This window comes from Brachionichthys hirsutus, chromosome 19 (assembly GCF_040956055.1).
Source record: "Brachionichthys hirsutus isolate HB-005 chromosome 19, CSIRO-AGI_Bhir_v1, whole genome shotgun sequence".
NCBI lineage: Eukaryota > Metazoa > Chordata > Actinopteri > Lophiiformes > Brachionichthyidae > Brachionichthys > Brachionichthys hirsutus.
The window spans coordinates 9,130,689-9,151,456 of record NC_090915.1 but is presented as its reverse complement, the minus strand read 5'-3'; the positions used below and the strand labels follow the sequence as shown (position 1 = coordinate 9,151,456).

At 42.9% G+C, this 20,768-nt stretch overlaps 1 protein-coding gene across 1 annotated transcript in view; it reads left to right on the top strand.

Moving 5' to 3' along the window:
• Nucleotides 1-15,801: 15,801 nt before the first annotated feature.
• Nucleotides 15,802-20,768, top strand: part of nsmfa (NMDA receptor synaptonuclear signaling and neuronal migration factor a) — a 28,701-nt gene continuing 23,734 nt past the window's right edge. Inside the window, exon 1 of the mRNA XM_068752989.1 lies at nt 15,802-15,869. Within this exon, the coding sequence (XP_068609090.1) occupies nt 15,802-15,869 (68 nt within the window). The remainder of the gene's footprint in view (nt 15,870-20,768) is intronic.

The window sequence follows — 20,768 nt, the reverse complement described above, 5'->3', positions numbered from 1 at the left end:
TATGGAGGGGGGGGGGGCTGAGCTGCTTGGCGGAGGTCTGCTCTCGCAGAGTGCTTCTCGAGTTGCATACACAAACAACCGAGCCCAGAATTATATAATCTGCCAATGGATAATTAATCTCACCTCGTTGATGTGCCCTATAATGAGCTTTCGCAATCTCCCACAATCCCAGGGGAAGCAGGCTTGCATCAGCTAATTCATTTTGAACGGAAGGGGAGGGATTTTATGTCATGAGGAGGGCTGCGAGAAGAGAGCGAAAAAGGAGTAAGTGGGAGCAGCTTCGATCGATACTTCACGGCAAAGAAAGGGGGATGTCCAAAAAAATCTGTATGGCCTACGCTTTAGTGGAAGCGAACGCTTTGGCGCCCACGGTGACCTTGCTCAGGACTGATTCATGGCAACGGGCAGCAAGAGATCCAGTAAGTGGAAAAATGAAGCAGGAGAAGGGAGTGGCAAGTTTTAGACCATAAACAGAAGGACAGTTTGATACGGTGTATAGAAGGTCGTGTGTAACGGTCCACAGCCACACGCACGCGTGCACTTTATCTGTCTACTGCCGTCCATACGACGCTGCCCGATTCCCTCACCTCTCATTCTGCCTCCCCTGCCCACGGGCTTTTGGAAAACTGGGACAGAAATATCTCAATCAGGTAAATGGGTCACACTGTTTGTCCCTGTAGAAAAAAAACATTTCTGTGAAGCTTGAAAGCCAAAATAGGGACTCACAACGCAAAGATAAATGTAAGATAACATCACAGCAGTCTAATGGCCGTAGGTAACTTGTTCCGCAGGGTTGGTGCACGCAATGAAAAGGGTCGCTCAGCAAAGTTCTTTCTGCAGAGCATGACGCATACGGCTTGATCAGGTCCGACAGGTACCGTGGTGCAATGCTATTCATTATTCTACAGGTGAGCAGCAGCACCTTAAAGTCCGTCCTGACCTCTACACGAGGAAGAATCCCCTCGTGTTCCACGGGCTTGAACGATGGATTACAGTGAATTACAGTTACTGCTGCACTAAGAGAATATCAGCATGTTAGCATTTACCGTGAGGGGGTGTTCTTATGCTCGTGTTTTCAATTCAGTGCTTGAAGTCGTAGAGATGCTGTCGATCAGAAACTCCAGCTGAAGCCTGTCTGTTTTTATTCCATAGACTAAACTATTGGGCTCTTCAAAAGAAAAAATCAGTCGATGAAAAAAATAGCTGTTACATGCAGCCATTGAATGAGGCGTAGTCCAGCTGTACAAAAAAAAAAAAACTGGATTCATGATTGATTTTGATTGAGTCAGAAGAGAACAAGTCGAGTGTCAGACCCGAAGAATCTCACTAGACTTTTAATGAAGTTTGAATATAGCGATGGTCCCCAAAGACTCAGATTCAAATTCCCAAAAATAAACAGATTTTGGTAACTTTACCAAGTAGATTCTGCATCTCTTACACAAACCTCATATCTGACATTTTACTGATCAGGGTCCAGTCATTTCAGGCTGTTTGTTGTAGTTGTTGTTGTCTCTAGTGAGTCAACCGGTGCTGCCAGAGGTCTAAGGATGGAGTGATAAGAAGAAAATGAAATATCTGCTGCACCAGTACAGACGCTATCAAGATGAAGTTCAGCAGTGTTTCTAGTACTTGATGATTTATCTTTTTCTTTACACAACACATTGTTCTTTATTTTTTATCTCGGACACAAATGAGATGCTTGAAAGTCTGCAGGAAATGTGATGTAACACTATAGTGTTAACAGCCCTCTGCATGCATAACAGAATCCAATCTCGGCTCAGCTGCTCTGATATGCATTATGCTTCAACAAATTCACATCACTGAAAATAAACAGTGTTATGAACAGAACTAATGCACTCATATATCACCAGTGAACTGACTTTCAATGACAACATGCCGAAATTGCGTGAAATGTGCACCCCATGTTTCAATGTTTCAATGGTGCTGGCTGTAATTATTATAGAAAGGAAAATTATAATGAAAAAAAAATAATATAGAATAGTGTTAGGTCTCCTCGTCTCAACAAATTCTAAAAGAATGACTAAAAAATAATAAATGATTTGCATAAATTATCAAATACAAGGGAGTTAACAAAAATAAATGGCTGATCCGTAACATAAGCAGAGAACAAATGTAAAATAAAGCGAAAGGCTTTATCAAGCAGCAGTCACTTGTTCTCGAGGGCTCAGCACCAGCTCAGTCGCTGCCGGCAGCACCGGCAGCCTGGACCGGCAAAGTCCATGGCCTGATTACAAACTGACTTCATCTGCATGTGCTCCGCTCAGCAGGAGACGAAGCTGCAGGAGCAGGGCAGAACACACAGAGGCTATAATAGGAATGAATCATTTCAATTTAAAATCGCTTCAAATGATGTGCTTAAATCTTTCAAATCAAAATAAAGCCTTGTTCTGCTTTAGAAGTTCTTTATTTTCCTTGCTTTTTCGATCCTTGCTTTTTCGATCGTCACTCATCGAGGTCATGGTAATCCTCAGATTGAACCGGACGCAGCTGAACATCCATGGCCTCACTCTATTTTTCTTCTCTTTGTATTTCTTCATTTACATGTCCACATTATCATAAATCCAATTATTGCCTCCGCCGAGGAGGTTGTGGTTTTTACAACGTTTATCAGTTTGTCTGTCTGCTAGCAGGATTACGGAAAAACTGCTGGATGGATCTTGATGAAAACAAATCTGAAGTTGCATCTTGGTCTAACTTAGATCCCAATAATGTATCTGATCTGATGTATCTGATCCAAAATGAGATCAGGAAAAAATATTTAATTTTAACATTAAAACCCATTTATTGATTAAAAAAATCTGTTAAATACTTTTACTTTTCATGGTTGGTGTAAAAAGATACCAAGAACAATGTAGAACCTTTTGGTGTTGATCCAGATCAACATGTGGACGCTGTAAGTCTAATTACGATGGGAAATGAGCTGCTTGGCGGAGGCTTGAAAAATTTGAAATCACTGTTTTAGCGTCTAAAAATATTATGAATGAGCAATTGTGCTGTGCACAACTTCAGATTATGCATCCATTCATTTTCTTAACCATTTAATCTGAAATTAGGCTTGTTGAAAAACAATATAAAACGCCTAAAAACACTACTATGGTAGCAGTAGCTCCCAGCAGCAGCTCAGATTCATATACTGGGGGTGTATTTAAATGGCGCACATGATGTAAACAGAGGATCATCCGGCTACACTGAGCTGGATGTCAACTAGATATTACATTTCCACTGTTTTCCACTGCAATTAATAATCAAATATCCTGACAGCATTTTATGCAAAACAAAATATCTGTCACTGTCAGTAATAATCCGCTACAAGGAGAACAAGAATAAAAATCATCTGACATTCTGGCTGCTCTGCTATTAAGTGGTTGAAATAAACTACAACCCACACAAAAAAGCAACCCTATTATTTACTGAAATGTAATTAGCAGGATGAAGAGCTGATAACACCGCCTGTTGGGCAGCTTTGCCAGCTGGGAACAAAAAACATCACCCCCCCCCACACACACACACACACAAACACACACGCCCGTCACCCCTGGGGGTAATTGCACGATTGCAAGCTCTTTTAGTTTAGTCACCTCAAAATAACTACAGAATAAAATAATATCATAATAAAATATTTTGCCACTGAAACACAAAAAATAAATGATTAAAAGAGATATTTAAATGGTAAAAAAAAAAAAAACAGAAACAAGTTGAATCATTTTCTAAATGAAAAAAAAAAAAGTTGCCGCTCTTGGATAAGTTAGCCGTGAATCATATAATCTTAAACAGAGTTTGAGTTACGATGGGTAGATCGAGGAATAATAAAACCACAGCCGAACCTGGCAGCAAATCTCTGTCTGTGATTCACAGAATATGTAGAAATGAGTGAGGGGGTGCAGGTCGTGTGAAATATGCTAACAGACAGGCAGCGTCTAAGGTCAGGATGAAAACAAAGATGGCGTCCCAGCTGCTCATTGATCCAGCAGAAGGAGCGGCTGCTTCTTCCAGGCTAATAATACCTCGCTAACGCTGCCGATGAGGGACACAAGGTGAGAGCACCTCGCTGCACAAGCACGTCATCGAGGTCTGCAGCTGCTAAAAGAAGAACGTTCCTCAGATAGAAACAGGGCCGTGTGTTTCTGAACCCAAACCGCCCCCTCGCAGTTGTTGGTCTGAAAAAAGCAAATACAGGATGCAGTGACGCGAATTATGTATTTATATATCAGAGTTTTTCACGCTATGATCAGGCACAGACTTTTAATTGACTGTAAGATTTACTTTTAAAACACGACTGGTAATCTGCAGCTAAATATTCTCATTATTACGTCTTTTAGTGTCTTCGACAGATTGATTGACAACTTGACAAACATTTACCCTGCGACGCATTGACCTCCGCCAAGCAGCTCATTCCCCTCTTGTCATCAGTGTCCGCCGTTGTGCCGGCCTCCCCCTTGGAATTGGGGGGAGGACTATGTTCTGGATGCACTTTCACCACCAACCACTTTTCCGCCATGTTTTTTTTTCCAGGATTTTACTCTTCTTCTCTCTGCGGCCCAACAATCAGCACATCTCTCTATTCAGTTACTTCCATTCGCATTCGTAGGTTCATTCATAAAATGTCAAAATGTTGGGACTGTATATTTCCAAATTGATTTTCACACATTCTTTGAAAACAGTACATAGATATCAATGTCTTTTTTTATATATGCTAATTGTTAAATTTATGACCAAAAAAAAAAAAAACATTTGCAACAGGAGCAACAGAAGACCAGAACCTGATTAGACCATTCCACAGGTAAAGAGGCTATAAAGGCACATTTATAGGCTACAGCATAATACAGAGATTCTCTGTAATTCGTTTTTTAATTACTTCTCATAAATGACAGTAAAACAAGACTTGGAGTTTCTACACTCTCATGCAGAACATTTGTCTCAAACGTCAGTCTAGATTTCTGACCCTTTACTTTGCTTGTCCTGGTTTTCATCATCTGTGGATGTGGAGAGAAGAGCTGCAGGACGGACGGCTGCTTTCTGGCGTGCTGGCTTCCTGTGACGGACACATCGTTCTCGGTGGTTATTGATACGCACCAACAGAGAATAAGCAGCAGCGTGAGTGACGGCATGAGGAGATCTTTTGTCGGCTGATGTCTGATAACATAGAGCTCCAGTTTTACAACCTGAGCACTGCACTCCTTCAAGTCAAGTTAGTTGTTATGTACACTGTGTCAAATCCCATGCACACTCGGCGTGCATGAATCAGGCGAGGATGCAGGTCTTGGTGCAGAGAGAAACAAATGTGGCTCCGTTATTCATCACATGGCCTCTGGGAGGACAGGCGGTACTGGCTTTAGTCTCATTCATCTGTAACACCGCTGTAGTGGATGACCCATTCATTCTGAGCAAAGATTAGATTTACCCAGAGGACACTTTAAAAAGAAACACGCTACCCCCCCCCCCCCCCCCCCCCCTCAATTTACATAGCTGCTGGCTCTGCAGAAGTCACAGCAGAGAAGCTGTAACGCTGAGATCCGAGACGCACGTTCGTGTTGCAGTGATAAATGTTGACAGAATAATAAACCTTATTTACGCACCCACAGAGAACATCATACTCACAGTTGGGTAACAATGAGGACCCAACTGCTGCCTCAAGAGGAGATTTCGAGTGATGTTGTAGCCTTGGCGTACTGACAGTTTCACAATTGAAAGCCAGGTTCAGGGTTTGTTGCGTTGCTTTAGATCCCATTTGTGTGCGCCCAGCCTCGCCGTCATGCAGAGGCTGCACCCAGAGGGATGGGCCTGCTGCTCGCTTTCAAGAATGAGAAGAAGAAACGTCAACCATCTCTGTGACAGTCTCCATCGAAGACGAATCTTCATTAGGAGCAGCCCTGCACAAAATCAATGCATGACACCATCATGATATTTAGCTGTGTAGGTATGACTGCTCTAAAGGCTGCAGTGGTTTCTGAGGTCAATACAGAAATATCTCGGCAGCATTTAGCGTTACCAGTGGCGTCGTGAAGCCCCCCTAAAATATTCTTAAGCCCCCCTAAATAATTTTGGGTTGTTATATAAAAAAAACTTTTTTTAATTTTTTTTTTGTTCAGTGACCAAAAAATGCCGACATATTCTATTAAAACCGCCAGAATATATGTTTAAAAACATATAACCTGTCATCTTTGACTTAAATCTGATCATGAATCTGTTTCCCCTCACTTCATGACGTAAGGTAGAGAACCCGTTCCACCTGTTCTTATAGAGAATGCCCACATCACTGAAACTCCAGTCCACGTTTTCCCTGTGACCGCGCTAATTGTCGGTCCCTGCAGCGTGTTTGACGCACACAGAACACAATAGAAGAGCTTTAGGAGAAGAACGTGAATGGATGGATGAAGAATGGATATAAGAAAGTTACTCAAGAAAGTAAGTTTATCACTGCTTTTAGTAACATTTAGTTAGTGTGTGACACACTTAAGGGAAATGCACAGATGCATTAGCCACGGAGTTGTATGGGAGAACCACAGCCCTGAGCCACGCCCACAGCCTCCCTGAATCAGGTGCAGAGACCTGCAGAACCTGGAGGAACCTGCAGTTCACACAATGAATAGAAGTCAGACACAGTGAAAAGAGAGTTACTTTTCCCTCGGGTGGATAGGATGGCTGGCGAGCTTGAGTTCAGATTCTGCAGTAGATGCAGAGCTACTAAAAGGCATCCAGCATGCAGGCCTAAATGTGAGAACTTCTTGAGTATCACAATTGAATGAACTCTCAAAACACTCCAGCCTGAAAACAGAGAAGGTTCTGGTGGCCAGAAAACAGAGGCTGGATGTTCTCCCAAAGATATATTGTCTGTGCACAACCTCCTTGATTCAGACATGTTTCCCTCTCTGAAGGTTCTACCCAAGTTGCCCTAACAGTGCCTGTAAGGAGGTGCTCGTGTGAAAGGTCCTTTAGAGCACTGCGTCGGTTGCACTGCGTCGGTTGCATTCCTGGCTGCGTCAAACAACGGGTCATAAAATACCTCTTGCAGTCATTGAAAAAGACGAGCTTCAGAATCACAACAGAGTGATGGACCGATTTACCACTCTTAAAAACAAACGGCGTTCTTTGATGCTTCCTTCCACCAAGTAACTTGTAATTTTAGCCATTTTGTTTCTTGTTAATGCTGTAAACATCCTGTTGCTGTCTAAAACTGTTTGTTGTTGTACTGTATTGAAAAACAGACAGAAATAATAATAATGTATAATTTCTCAGCCCTTGTTAGCCGTTTGAGGTTTTGTGCTCGTACGCTACATTTGCTCACATCTTGTGCATCTCTCGGGGGCTAAGCCCCCCCTGTCCTTAAAACCTAGTGACGCCCCTGAGCGTTACCATCTGGTTTAGCATTTAGCATCGTCATCAACAGGTCAAAATGCACCTAACCCAGGCATGGGCAAACTACGCCCCGCCGAACTAGTCCAAATTATATGATTCAATTAAATTTTACTAGAATTAAACCTCATTCATTCAAACTTTTCCCTATAAGGCCACCTCTAAAAGGTCAAATCCTTTCATGTAACGGTTTTACGTGTCATTTCTATTAGTTCACACAAATACTCCATCCATCCATTCCTTGCTCGGCCACTCGGTCAAATCTTAGAACCCATTGTGGCACGCGAGTCAAAAGGTTTGCCCCCGCGACCTAATCGTACAGTGATTTTAGATTGGATGCTGCTTTATTGGTGCGTGTGAAGATTATAAGAAAAGATTTAAAATTACTGTAAAAGAAATGGGGAGCATAAACGTATTTAGCTATTGCTGAAAAAAATTGACTCCTTCCATTATCAAAATAATGATTTATATCATTAAAAGTGAATTGCAATCTGCATTTGAGAGCAAAGAAGCTAATATTCACAATTCCCTCATATTTTGACCTAGAAGATGCTCCTGAAGCGGCCATAACAACGTGCCTCCCTTTTTTCATCACCTAATTCTGCTTTTATTTACATTTCTTATCCAGTTTCTTCTCTTCATCCTTCCTCTTTTTACTCCGACCCCCCGATTCCGTCAGATTTTCTGTAAACTTCCTCTCCTGCACCGTTCGGAGAATCAAACCACCACTGCGCAACCAACCAGAGGGTGCAGGAATCTATTAAGCACCGCACAGGAAATATGTCACCTGGGAGCCGATGTTATGAGCGGTTTTATTAGGGAGTGGAAAGGGAGCGACGGGAGTGGGGGGGCAGGGTGCTGCAGCTCCAAGGTGAGACAAGGTGGGGATAGTCATGGGTGTCACGTACAGAACAGGTCTTCCCTCTTGTCTCTCTTACTGTGGGTGAACCTTTAGAGCCAAACATGGATGTCATTGGTGCTGGAGGTGATTCTGGACCAGATCAGGAGAAGGCCCTGTTCGAGTACCGTTTGTCTGTTTGTTAGCAGGATTACGGAAAAACTGCTGGATCTGAAATCTGAAGATGGGTCTTGGCCTAACTTAGATCCCAGCAAATGTTGAGAGCAAATACCCATTTCCCCCCCATTTATTTATAATGGAGGCCTTTTAAAAAAAATCACATCTTGTAAAATAAAATATGCATGTCATAAAGGGATCCGATATCAACTCTAATGAAAAATGTCTTCTGTATCTGATCCAGAATGAGGTCGGGAAATAAATATGAAATTTTAACATTGAAAACCACATTTACAGATTAAGAAACCAGTAAAAATAAATTCACATCGCTTTTACTTTTCATGGTTGGTGTATAAAGATACCAAGAACAATTTAGAGCCTTTTGATGATGATCCAGATAACCGTGCGGACGGTGTAAATATTGATGTTTGGGGGAGGTTTGCGCTCTCTGAATGCTTTTCTAGTTTGTATTTGCTCTTCTAGTGGATGGCTCGTATCAAACACAGGCACTGAATCATGAGGGAATCACACGGTCCATTTAGCTAGTGTGGCTTATATCATATTATAATTTTTTAAAGGGGCCCCTTCCCCCAGGTGGCTGTTCAGCAGAATTACTCAAAAACTTTCAATAAAACTGGCCTCTAGAATATCCTAAATGTGATGACTACATTTAGGTGGTGATCCAGAACAGGATCGGGGATTTTTCTAGAACGTTAGAGGGAAGAATCCTGCAACTGCCCTGGCTCCATATTGGTAAAGAATCCTTTGAAGCGTGTCTTGATGATTCTAAACCATCAATGATCCCTGACTGATTGATACTTGGGCAGTGATCTTCCTTTCCAAAGCATTTGATTAAAATATTTTTACATCTTTTTTAGCATTTCTGCAAACAGTCAAATTAACAAACCAATACCAGAAAACCTATAATGTTGAACTTCCAACGTGTAATTTATGAGTAGTAATAGTACATATTTTTATTAAATCAGGCCCAACTGGGTAAAAACCGTGCAGGGGAAGTCTCGGCTGGAAGTGAGTGACATCGCCCGTCAGGATAGACTTCGGTTTGATCACATGATGCATTTTAGAGTTTTTATCCCAACCTGAATAGATGGATATTTTACAACTTTTTTTTTTTTTGATATTCACAATCTAAAAACAAATACCAGTTTACAGCTGAAGTGCAATTTGTCAGATGCTGGCTGTGTTTATTTCTGATTTCTCCCTCCTCACTTCCAGACATGATTTATTTACGCACTACTTTACTGTCTAATGCACAAATGCACAAGACACTTTGTGCATCCTAATGATACTGAATGCCTGTTTAAACCTGTTCTACAAAGTGTTTTGAAGGTGTCCTCCTCTGCATCTAAAACAAGTCGGATTCGACGGGAGAATTAACAATGAGATGATCCCATGTGTCATTGCCGATTACACGGTGGCACTTATTAACACGTGTTATTACACTTCACTATGTGCGCCACTTAGCCTCTGCTCAGAGACCACTGCAGGGGAGACGTGGTTGTTTGACCTTACTGCAGAAGGAGCTCCGCCCGGCTTCTCCTCTGCCCCCTTTGTAGAAGGAGATCCTGCAGGATCAGGAGTGCAGAGACGACAGAGCAGACAGTGATAGCTGCCTTTGTATGGGGTGATGCACGGGGTGTCACTGTCAGCCCCGTGCAGGGCTGCAGTGCCTCTGAAGCATTTCACCGTGCACAAGGGAGGAAAGCTATTTGTATGCGACTGACACAAGGCGATGAGTCATGGTCGGCGAGGAATTTAAGGAAGTAAATGTTGCCTTAAAATCCTCGAGGATGCTGCCTCCGAAAACAATCTGGATGTTCTCAGGTGGACAGAAAACGCTTGTTAAAAAGTGTCTGAACAGGAGGCGAGAAAAAGAAGACTGAAGAAAAGAGAGAACAGGAACACATTACGACCGCTGGAATGGGAGTGATGTCTGAGCTTTGTCTTTCTCCGTGCGGTCTCACCCCCTCATTGTGTAATCCCCTCATCATGCGGATGAATTAAGACCTTTAATGCCCCACATCGCCTGTGGGCTCCCACGGCTCATTTATGATTACCGGTACCTGAATGTCACCAAGGCGTGGGCGGTTGGGATTCCCGTTACCCGTGGAGAATGGGTATTACCATCTGGCCACCTTTGTCCCAGGCGAGAATGTAGGCTACATGAAGATATGTCACCATTTCAATCTATAACTAGAAAACGACAATCAGAGATTGCAGACCCTCGCCTCCCAAAGACTCTTCGATCTTGTGAGACAGTAAACAGGGCTTCCGGATCAGAGGGGCCAAACCTGCTCTAGCTTGCTGCTCCGGAACGTACTACAAGACTCCCTCTGGACTCTTTTTCCCATCATGCCATTCGTTCCCTCCCTCTTAAAGTGGCAGTTTACAGCAGAGGCACAATTCCAGATGTAAAAATAATTCTAGAATCTGGATCCAGATCCGGATCAACGCCATTCTCGGGGAGGACCGAGCCACGGACAGAACCTTGCTTGTGTAAATATTTCAAGTCGATTGGGTTACTAGTTTTTGAGTTATGCGCTCGGACCGACAAACAGACAAACAGACAGACAGACAGACGCACCCAATTACAATACCCTCGCCTCCTCTTCGGCGAGGGTAATCAAGCTCATGTCTACTGGTGATAGAAATAATGAGGACTGCCCTCCAAGTCCCTGGGGGAGTAAGAAGGAAGTGAAACTATATGGAGGTCTGCACACATGTAGGCTCCAGACTTTGTCAAGAGCAGTTATAGTCTGTTGCCTGTCTCTATGCCTACCATATTATTTCATTAGTCTGTTTCATTACCCCTGAGCCTCTCTACTTCTGTCTCTTAAATTAGTTTTTCCCATCTGCCCACTTACTGTCCCCTGTTTTGAAGCCGCTCTTCCTTTTTGTATTTCTCCTTGGGCCCATTTAGCATCAGGAATCTGTTCCCAGGACTCAAACTTCTGTCTGGGTTGTTATCAATATTAGCATTCACAGCACTTATTTGTCTCATCGGCTCGCCTGCTTTAAAAAAAATTTAAATATCGGAGGTATACCGGGTTTGATCGCCTTGGTGGTTTCGTTTGCTTAATTCTTTGTGTCTTTGGTTTCTGCTCCAACAGCAGTATAAGTACCTAAACTCTCTACCAGTCTTTCAGAACTGAAGAAGCATCTGGGATGAGAGGTGAAATGTCTTCAATCAAACTTCAACAAGTCCAGTTGATTCTTCTTTTTTGCTATTCGTTGTTTACCACCTAGACGACTGAGAACCCACACAGACAATACTTGTATCAGGAAAGTGTTCTTACTGTTTTTTGATGTGTTAACTTACAGCACTTTATGTAAATGAGTAGTACTGCATCTGTTCAAGCCTGTTAAAAACAATAGATTACTTTATAAAGCTACTGTTTGTTATATAGCAATCTTTTGATCTGCCACAATAATGTAATTTAATTTTAATGAAAATACCTCAAGTTGAGGGCTTTTCTCAGCAATGTTGCGGAGAGATTATTTAATTACAGATCATAATTAATTAATCTCTCACATTTTTTCTTTATCTCTTGACAGCAATAAACATAAATACATATTACTTATTTAGACAAGTGTCTCATTTAAGCTACTTGTCTGCTCTGTTTGGTGCAAGTCTTCTGTTGTGGTTCTGTCACAGCCCCGCTGACACGGATCTGCTTGTATGGCAGTTTATTCCATGCACAGCCTGCCTGCCAGTAGAGCTGCTCATGGTTTGTTTATCAGTACAGTGTCCCATTATAATTTTATCCACACAAGCCTCTTAGGGCAAGATTGATGCAGTGGGCTAGTCTGTGTATGCAAAACGGGAAAAAAAAAGTATCTTGGCTGACCTTGTTTGTTGGTTAATTTGCACGTAGCTCTGGATGCAGAGACGCCATGAAAGAGGCTGAAAACAGAGTCACAGTAATATGAAAAAAAAAAATAGATTCGGATTTTTGTAGCAATGTGGGGATGCTTGTTGTGTCGCAGAGCAATGTGTAAGAGTTCGGGGGGAAAATAGCTATCTCTGCTCTGTAGAATTCAAGGTCTTTGCAAGGGCAAGAACAACTGTCGGGTAAAAATAGAACCACTTCAACAGAGCGAAGGAATTCTTCTAGCTGCACTTCAGATGGACTATTGTGCTTTTTCAGGTTGCTATAATAATTGAATGTGATACATGTTTGTGGCGTATTGTGTCAGTCAATTTAAAAGAGGGACTTCACAGCCTAACTGGTGAACCTGACACACACACACACACACATTCAAATTACATCCAATCTTTCTGCCCGTGAATCTCTCCACCTCCAGGAGCACACCTCATTCCTGCGCCTCACTTTCTGTCACTTTGCTGCTGTCATCCATCTCCTCTCTCCTGAAATTAAAGACTATCTTGTCGTTCTGTCTCTGTGTATTTTAAATGCATTCTTAACAAGTCATGTTGAGAGTGGACACCACCTCAGAGATGCTCCTGGACATTTTGGTTAGTTGCCATTGAAACCGTTATGGACTGAAATATCAATGTGTTTTGTGATCAGTCGAACGGTGAGTGCTCGCCACGGTCAGAAGACTCCAATATTGTGGGCAGATCTGGATTTATAGCGACATATATCTTTCTTGTCCTCCCATTTTTACTGCTGTTCATGCGTTTTGCCACTCCATTCCACTCTTTTCCCCTTTTTCATCAAAGACATATTTACACTCCTTTACTCAAACCCTTAATAGAATTAAAAACACGAAACGCCACGTTCATTCCTCCCATGTGATTCTTCTTATTGCTGTCGCTGCCGTCCCCCCCCCCCTGTGCCCTCCTCTCCTCCCTCACCTTTTCTTTTCTTTTCTTGATTTATGTGGGGAGCTCTTCCGGCCTGCCCTTTTGCCAGTAATCCCATCTTCCCTCTACATCTGCAGTCCGTCCATAGGCATTCCTTCAGCTTGGTCGAAGCTGTCTGCAATAATTTACTGCTTAATGGCCAACAGCAGTGACACCAACCCAGCAGTGCTTTGCTTTATTTATTGATTTCCATTCCTTTAGTGTGTGTGTGTGTGTGTGTGTGTCACAAGGACATACTAAAATATGAAGCCCAAGGACATCCTGCACATTCACACTACTGGTTATATGACCTGTGAATCGAGAGATTGATCTATTGATGGTTGAAGGCTCATCAGCTGTTGTCGTGATTTGTCTGCTGCCTTTGCTTCATTATGTTTATGCCATGTGTGCATGTGCACACAGCGCTGCAACCAATATTCACCATCCTCTAGTCTAATCGATCAAAATGATCTGTTGTCTCTGACCTGTGGGCTAATTTTAGCCAACATTGGTTTCTTAAAATAAAGCAAAGACAAAAGTAATCTGAGTCTGGTTTGAATGGATTGTTCTCTCTGGATGACTCTGTGTCTTGTTTTGGTCCTAAATAAGAATAAATAAGATTACTAAAGATGTAAAACTATTGTTATTATATTGTGTTTCTACTTTTCTTGGCTTCTTCCTTCTTTTCTTTCAAAGTATTAATCTCATAACTGCTCCGATTTACTTGTTGTTCTGATCCCTATAGTTTCAACTCTGGTAGACAATACAAATTAAATTGTAACAAAGTTAAATATGTTTTCTTTGCACTTACAGAACAATACTCTATGACATGGAAATTTCTTCAAGTGGGGAATTTTCTTCTTCAGTCGCAGATCAAGATATTTAATATCTCCTGGAACCAAATTGTATAAAAGTACATTTAAAATGTGACAAATGAAAGAAGGAACCTCTCATAGAACTTCTAATCGTATGATTGTGTTGCAAGGATATTGTGGGATCTGCCTTTTATGTGCTGAATGTTGATAACATTGACAGGATGGATTGAAAGAAAAACAAAATCAGGCAATCACAATCTAAAGGGATTCAAAAATGCACCACTGTGTTTGACATCAAATTTATTTGGGTTTTATGTCTAAATATCAGCACATATTTTGGTACTTATCAGCTTTTAATTATCATGGACCTGATAGACTGGACCAACCTCTGGATGCCAGCCATTGTTTGACTGGAGGCTGTTCCTCACACACAGGCGCACTAAGCAACCCCACATTTGTTCAATGGGGTTTGGGTCCGGTGTGCTCACAGGCTGTGCCAGAACTCCAGTACAACTTCAGCATGCAAATGGTGCAGGGCTACTTGTCATTTTGACCCTGCTGTGGCTTTCTTGTACATCGTTTTCTCCTTATTTTTCATGCATTTTTTATAGAGGTGTCAAAAGATAGGAGGCGGCGTTGGAAGTGGCGGAGATGAAGATGCTGAGGTTCTCCTTGGGAGTGACCAGGTTGGATAGGATTAGAAATGAGACAATAAGAGGGACAGTGAAGGTTAAATATTTTGGAGACAAGGTCAGAGAGGACATACTTCAATGGTTTGGACATGTCCAGAGGAGAGACAGGGACTATATCGGTAGAAGGATGCTGAGGATGGAACTGCCAGGGAACAGGGCTAGAGGTCGACCCGGGAGAAGATACATGGACGTAGTGAGGGAGGATGATGCAAAGGACAGGGTGAGGTGGAGAATGTTGCGTTGCTGTGTCAACCCCTGACAGGACAAGCCGAAAAGTGATGTAATGCTTAATCAGATCCATTTAGATAAGATGGATAAAGATATCTCGGCTATTTCTCTAAAAGAAAAAAGTGTTTTCAGACTCAATTACATTCAGTTAAGATCAAAAACCTGTCCTTCCTGTAGATACATCCGATCACAAATGAGCTTTCAAACTGGGGTAAAAAGAGAGAGAGAGAGGACTGGTGCATTTTAGAGCCCTTCAGTGGATGCTTCTGTTTTGAGCACTGCAGAGCCTCAACCCCGCCGCTGTCTCTGTCTGTGGGTAAGAGCCTCTCCGCGCGTGCGTGCGTGCGTGCGTGCGCGCGTGTGCTTGAGAGTGGGACTCTTTTTTACCAAAATGACTGATTACATAACAGGTGACACAGATAACAGTCCAACAATGGGAGGAACGGAAGGTGGAACAAGTGTCCCTCACAGAGCACCTCGCCTATTTGTGATGATGATGATGATGATGATGATGCCCCCCCCCCAGATCAATGAAAAGCGCGAGGAAGAGAGGTCTGGTATCATGTTGACAGCTGTGTCGCTCCTCACGTACACTTGGGGAGGGAGAGAGGGAGAGAGGGAGAGAGGGAGAGAGAGAGAGGGAGAGAGAGAGAGGGAGAGAGAGAGAGGGAGAGAGGGAGAGAGAGAGAGAGAGGTCCGCGTCCGCGTCCGTTCAGCATCCTTCGCTCCGCAGACGCTTGCGTGTCTCTTCCCGGATTTCCCTTCAACTTTTTGTAGTTTTTACCGCCGCATTCCTCCGTCCCTGTTTGGGATGAGCCGGTTCCCCGCCTGCGCCGTTTCCATGTCAGCATGGGAACCGCCGTGTCCAAAAGGAGTCTGAGAAACGATGCGTTATCTTCCGTGGCGGCAAAAGTTAGGTGAGTGAGACGCGGTGGGAGAAACGGAACACGTGAGGGACATTTGTCTCGGCTCTCAGGTGCGACCCGAGCACGGCGGGCGTGCGTGAGAGCGGCGTGGTGATGAATTGCCACTGCGCTATCCCGCGTGCCGCGCAGCCTCAATGCGCAGAGACTCCCGCACGTCGTCCCGGGATGTGCGCGTCTTAATTCTGTCCCGCGTCACGTATCTTTGTGAATGGAGCGTATCTTGGTGTCATTTAAGTCAGACCTACAGGAGAGCATCAGCCCATTTAAAGCGAGACGTCTGGCCGCGTCGACCCCGCTGGATGAGCCACCTGCCTTCACACACACACACAGCGCGCTGTCGATTAATCAATAATCCGAATCGATTCTGTCGATGGGGAAGGGATTCCCCTTCCCCATTTCCATCATTTGATGACGTGTGCGTGCGTCTCAGGGTGGGATGGAGCTGGAGTTTCATCATTGCGCGCGTGTCCGCATAAAGTAATGCAGGTCTGTCTGCAGGGACCTCGCAGCGTGCGTGTGATTCACTCAGTGACTGACCTTGACCCCGACATCCACATACATGGGTCACTATGACGTCACTCTCACCGGAGAGAGAGAGAGCTAGAGCGTCTGTTGGGACTGTGAGTCTCTGCTCTGCATAAAGGTTTCTGTGCGTTGTGGCTCCTAAAACAAAAGGAGCCCTGTGATTGGCCAGGATAGGGGTGTGATAGCAGTTAGCTGCTAACTCAGTGAAGAGGAAAATCGACCGAAGACTATATTTACCCTGTGGGATCCGGATGGAGAGCCGCCAAACGGAGACCATGTTGATTGGTTTTCACGATGATTCACAGACACCGATGTGTCGTACCTAACGCCTCTTTCCACTGTGAACACACTAAACTGCTCCCCGCCGTTGTTTTGTGGACTGTAAATAAACAAAGAGGGCATTGTTTACCTCCCTTGTTGTTGCAACCTCTGCTCTGAGCGTAAGGAACTCCTGAACCTCCCGATGTGTTTCCTGTGTGGGGGGGATGCAGCAGTGATTTGGGTTTGGCCTGTACATGTCACCATGAATAAGATATAAAGCGCTCCCAAAGCGAATTCTAGCAAAATACACAAACGGCCGATCTTCAGTGTCATCGTTTAGTTTCAGATCTATCCATCTACCATTCATCTACCGTATATCTGTGTTGATTGTAAGTTAAAGTTCTATAACATAAATGAGCATCACGATGACGGCAAGAGATGGAGTTGGATGATGTAGCGTAGAAAAACATGATCTGACGGGAGTCGTTGGCTTCATTGTCGCATTTGTGGAAATGTTCGAGATTATAGCTTTAAGACTTTGACTTGCCTCTTTTCTGTTTTTTGCTGCTTCAGGGCCAGACTGCTAATTTGTTCTTACTACATTTGTAGAGACTGTAAAATGTCTCTTTGGTGCCACTTGGCATGCAGTCGGTGTTAAATGACAGCAGATGCAGGAGGAGGATTAAATCATCCAAACTTAAAGCCACACATCGATCTTTTGTTTCTTTCTCCGATAAACTCGCACACAGACAAACACTGGGTTTAATTTCCTGTCCATAATTATAACCTTCTGTAATCTTAATATATCACAGCCGCCAGATTTATTTAATCCTGTCTCTGAGCACAAGTAATAATCCTAAAATAGCATGTTAAATAAATATAATATATAGTATATGACATATGTAATTTCAAACAGCAAGTATTCACTTTGAAGATGATTAATATTGCATAGACAGTGGTGAACAATTATTCAAATATTGATCCCTTGTTGTACAGATAAATCATGTTTTGTACCAGAAAACGAAAAAGTTAACGTAGTATTTAAGGTAAAGCATAGCGTTAATTCCTCCAACGAAAACTAATGAAACCATCAAGCTGTTTCCCTCTGGTGCTCAAAGTATCAGTTTTACCTTCTAAAGCAAATGATTCGTGGTTTTGCGTCTGAAATCCTGTCAACCTGTTGCCATGCAGATTTTCACCGGGCAAGGAGCCCAGCTCATTGGCTTGGAGGCGGGCACGGTTCAAAAATAAATATGTAGTTCAGAACATTTTGTCCTGATGTAGTTCCTGACATTGACTTCACCAGACCAGACATTTCCTGTAAAGCCTCATTATGAGTCATTCGCAGACTTTTTATTTTATTTTGTATTTTATGCATTTCACATGAGTGAAATGCATAAAATACAAAATAAAATAAAAAGTCGACTTGGGCTTGATTGAATGAAAGTACGAATAATAAACCCATGTCGAGTAGAATTACATTCATTTACATCGACAAGGACGTTTTAAATGGGACTTAGATGGATGGGAACAATAAAAAGCCATGCTTGTAGGAATCCACCCATTTGGTGAGACACTTCAGTCCCTCCATCCACACCGGTAGCATAACTTGAATTTATCGCCGATGCCTCACATTGAGGTCATTCTGTTGGATTCTGACGGATGATCCACGTTGGTCTCCTCTAAGTCCTCATTTCTGAGACAAACAAACATGATGACCACATCAGTAACGCAGCGGAGACGGTATTTATCTGTGCTTATCTCCCCTGGTGCATCTTTATGGATTTCTGGTTATGAAACGGGTCGCAGCCCCCCCCCCCCCCGACAAGTAGCGAGGGACAGAACGAGGGGGGGAATGAGAGCTTGCCACCGATTTACACACCAGAATCGCGCGACGCTGAATGGAAAAGCGAATGCTTTGATCTTCAATCGAGCGGAGAGGGGGATGAAGACAACGCCGTTCACAGAGCTGTGGGGGCGTGAAAGATGGCATAGCAGATGAAAGCATTGTTTTTTTTTTTGCTAACAAATGCAAATTAAATGTTGTGTCTCAGTTCATTAAGGTCAGGCGCAACAGGTGCAGCCGCCTGTCGCGGTCCTCCCTCTTAACATCTTTCATTTGAATCTTTCTGTCTTTTTATTTGAACAGCATCTCCACTTTGTTCACATGTCCATCCTCCCCACCTTCCCCCCCATCTCTGTCCGGTCGGACAGTGAACGCATGCTGAGGTAGGTTTATTGCAGTCAGAACAATGATCAGGGCTCCCACAGTGATGCGTGACTATTTGTCTGCTGTGGTGACTATTTCCTCCCTTCTTCATTTATTCTTTAAAGCAATCTCAACCCAATTAGATGGTCAGACATCGAGGCAAGTCTGATTGGCCGATGCAGACCAATCATGCTAAGTTCTCATTGAGTTGAGATTGCTTTGCCAGTTTCCAAGAATGTGCCATGAAGCAAAAAGCATGACTCTGCATAGTATTTATATATTTTTGATAAAAAAAATCCTTTACATTTTTAAGCATTTTATTTGTGTTTGTTTGGGGATGTTGCCACACAGCAAGAAGGTTGTGGGTTTAAATCCAACTTGTTGCCTTTCTGTGAGGAGTTTGCATGTTCTCCCCGTTGGGGTATTTGCCGTGACTCAGATGAGTTAATCAGCTTCCTGCCCCATAATTTCAACAATTTGCGAGATCACAATTAACATCCTGGAATCCCTTTGGCCAACAGCACATGCAACAAACTTCAACAGGTTCTCATCCCACCCACTGTGCATTCACGTGTGCATGTGTGAGTTTGGAGACCCAATTCAATTAGAGCATCTGAGAGGAGGATTCGATTAAAGAGCATTAAGAGTGAGGACTCTTTTAGCTTGGCAGCCCACTGTTCACAGTGGAGGCGCCCACAGAGACATCCACTCTGATGATTTTCAGACCGATGGCATCACTGCCAGCAGAGTGATGGCTTGTTTTCATCCTCTAAAGATCTGCTGGCTGGTCCCACCGCTAAAGAGCGTCCGACTCCTCAGGGAAAAGGCGAGAGATGATTAGATCTTAGTCACAGTGACATTCTATACATATAAGGTGTGCTCTGCTTTAACCTTCTGTTTGGCTGCACTTTAATTTCAGTATTAGACATGAATACTATTTAAGATATCGAACTTACATTTTAGATGAAGAAAAACAAAAAATGTCTTGCCACAGCATAAAAATCTAAAGATGAGCAAATTTAAGGAACTAATCCTGAGATAAATACATTTATTGTCCCTACAAGTATTTGCTATATTTCATTGACAACTTGATAATATCTACGTAAATCTAAGGGTGTCCCTATTTTGGCAGGGTCATAATAAAAATGCAGGATTGGCTCATTCTACATTTAATGGGCTCTGTTTAGGCCCAAGACCCAACTCTCCAAACAAATGTCATTAAAAGCCATTCAGCAGTGTTTGCATAATTCTGCTAAAGATCCAGCAAGTAAAACATAACCTCCTTGGTGGAATTGAAAATAAAAGGCAAAAATAACTACAAGTTTTAGTTTGTGATTAGTAAAGTAACACCAGCTCAGAATATGCAGCGAAATGAACCTAAATAAATCTAAAATAATGAGTCAACGGAATGAATTAGTCAGCAACAGCAGATAAAAAGCTCTGTATTCTGATGCACACCTCATGAATATAGTCTTCCCTTCCAAAATCTTTGTCTGTCAAAAGGAATACGTCTCACATGTAAGTCTGCTGACCTTTACCTGCAATCTACAAATAGACTACTCTAAAGATATCTGTGCGGGCAAGAGGGGAAGACTTATCGTTTGACTGCAAGTCAAAATTCCAAAAGTTGTTTGAAATATCAGAGCTGTTGGAATAATCGGAAACAGTAAAAGGTTTGATTGATGAGCTCTGAAAAGCAAACGCTTCATTAGCAACCACAAACTTGAAAAGGCTGACGATGTCGCCGTGCTCACAGGTTTGTCATATTCCCATTATCAAGTATCTAGTAATGCATGTTCTGTCTGACACCATTCAAAGAGTCGAGTGCAGAGGTGCTTCTTTCTGTTGTTGAGGAATCTTTTATGCGTCTGAAATGTGGTTAGTGGCATTTGGGT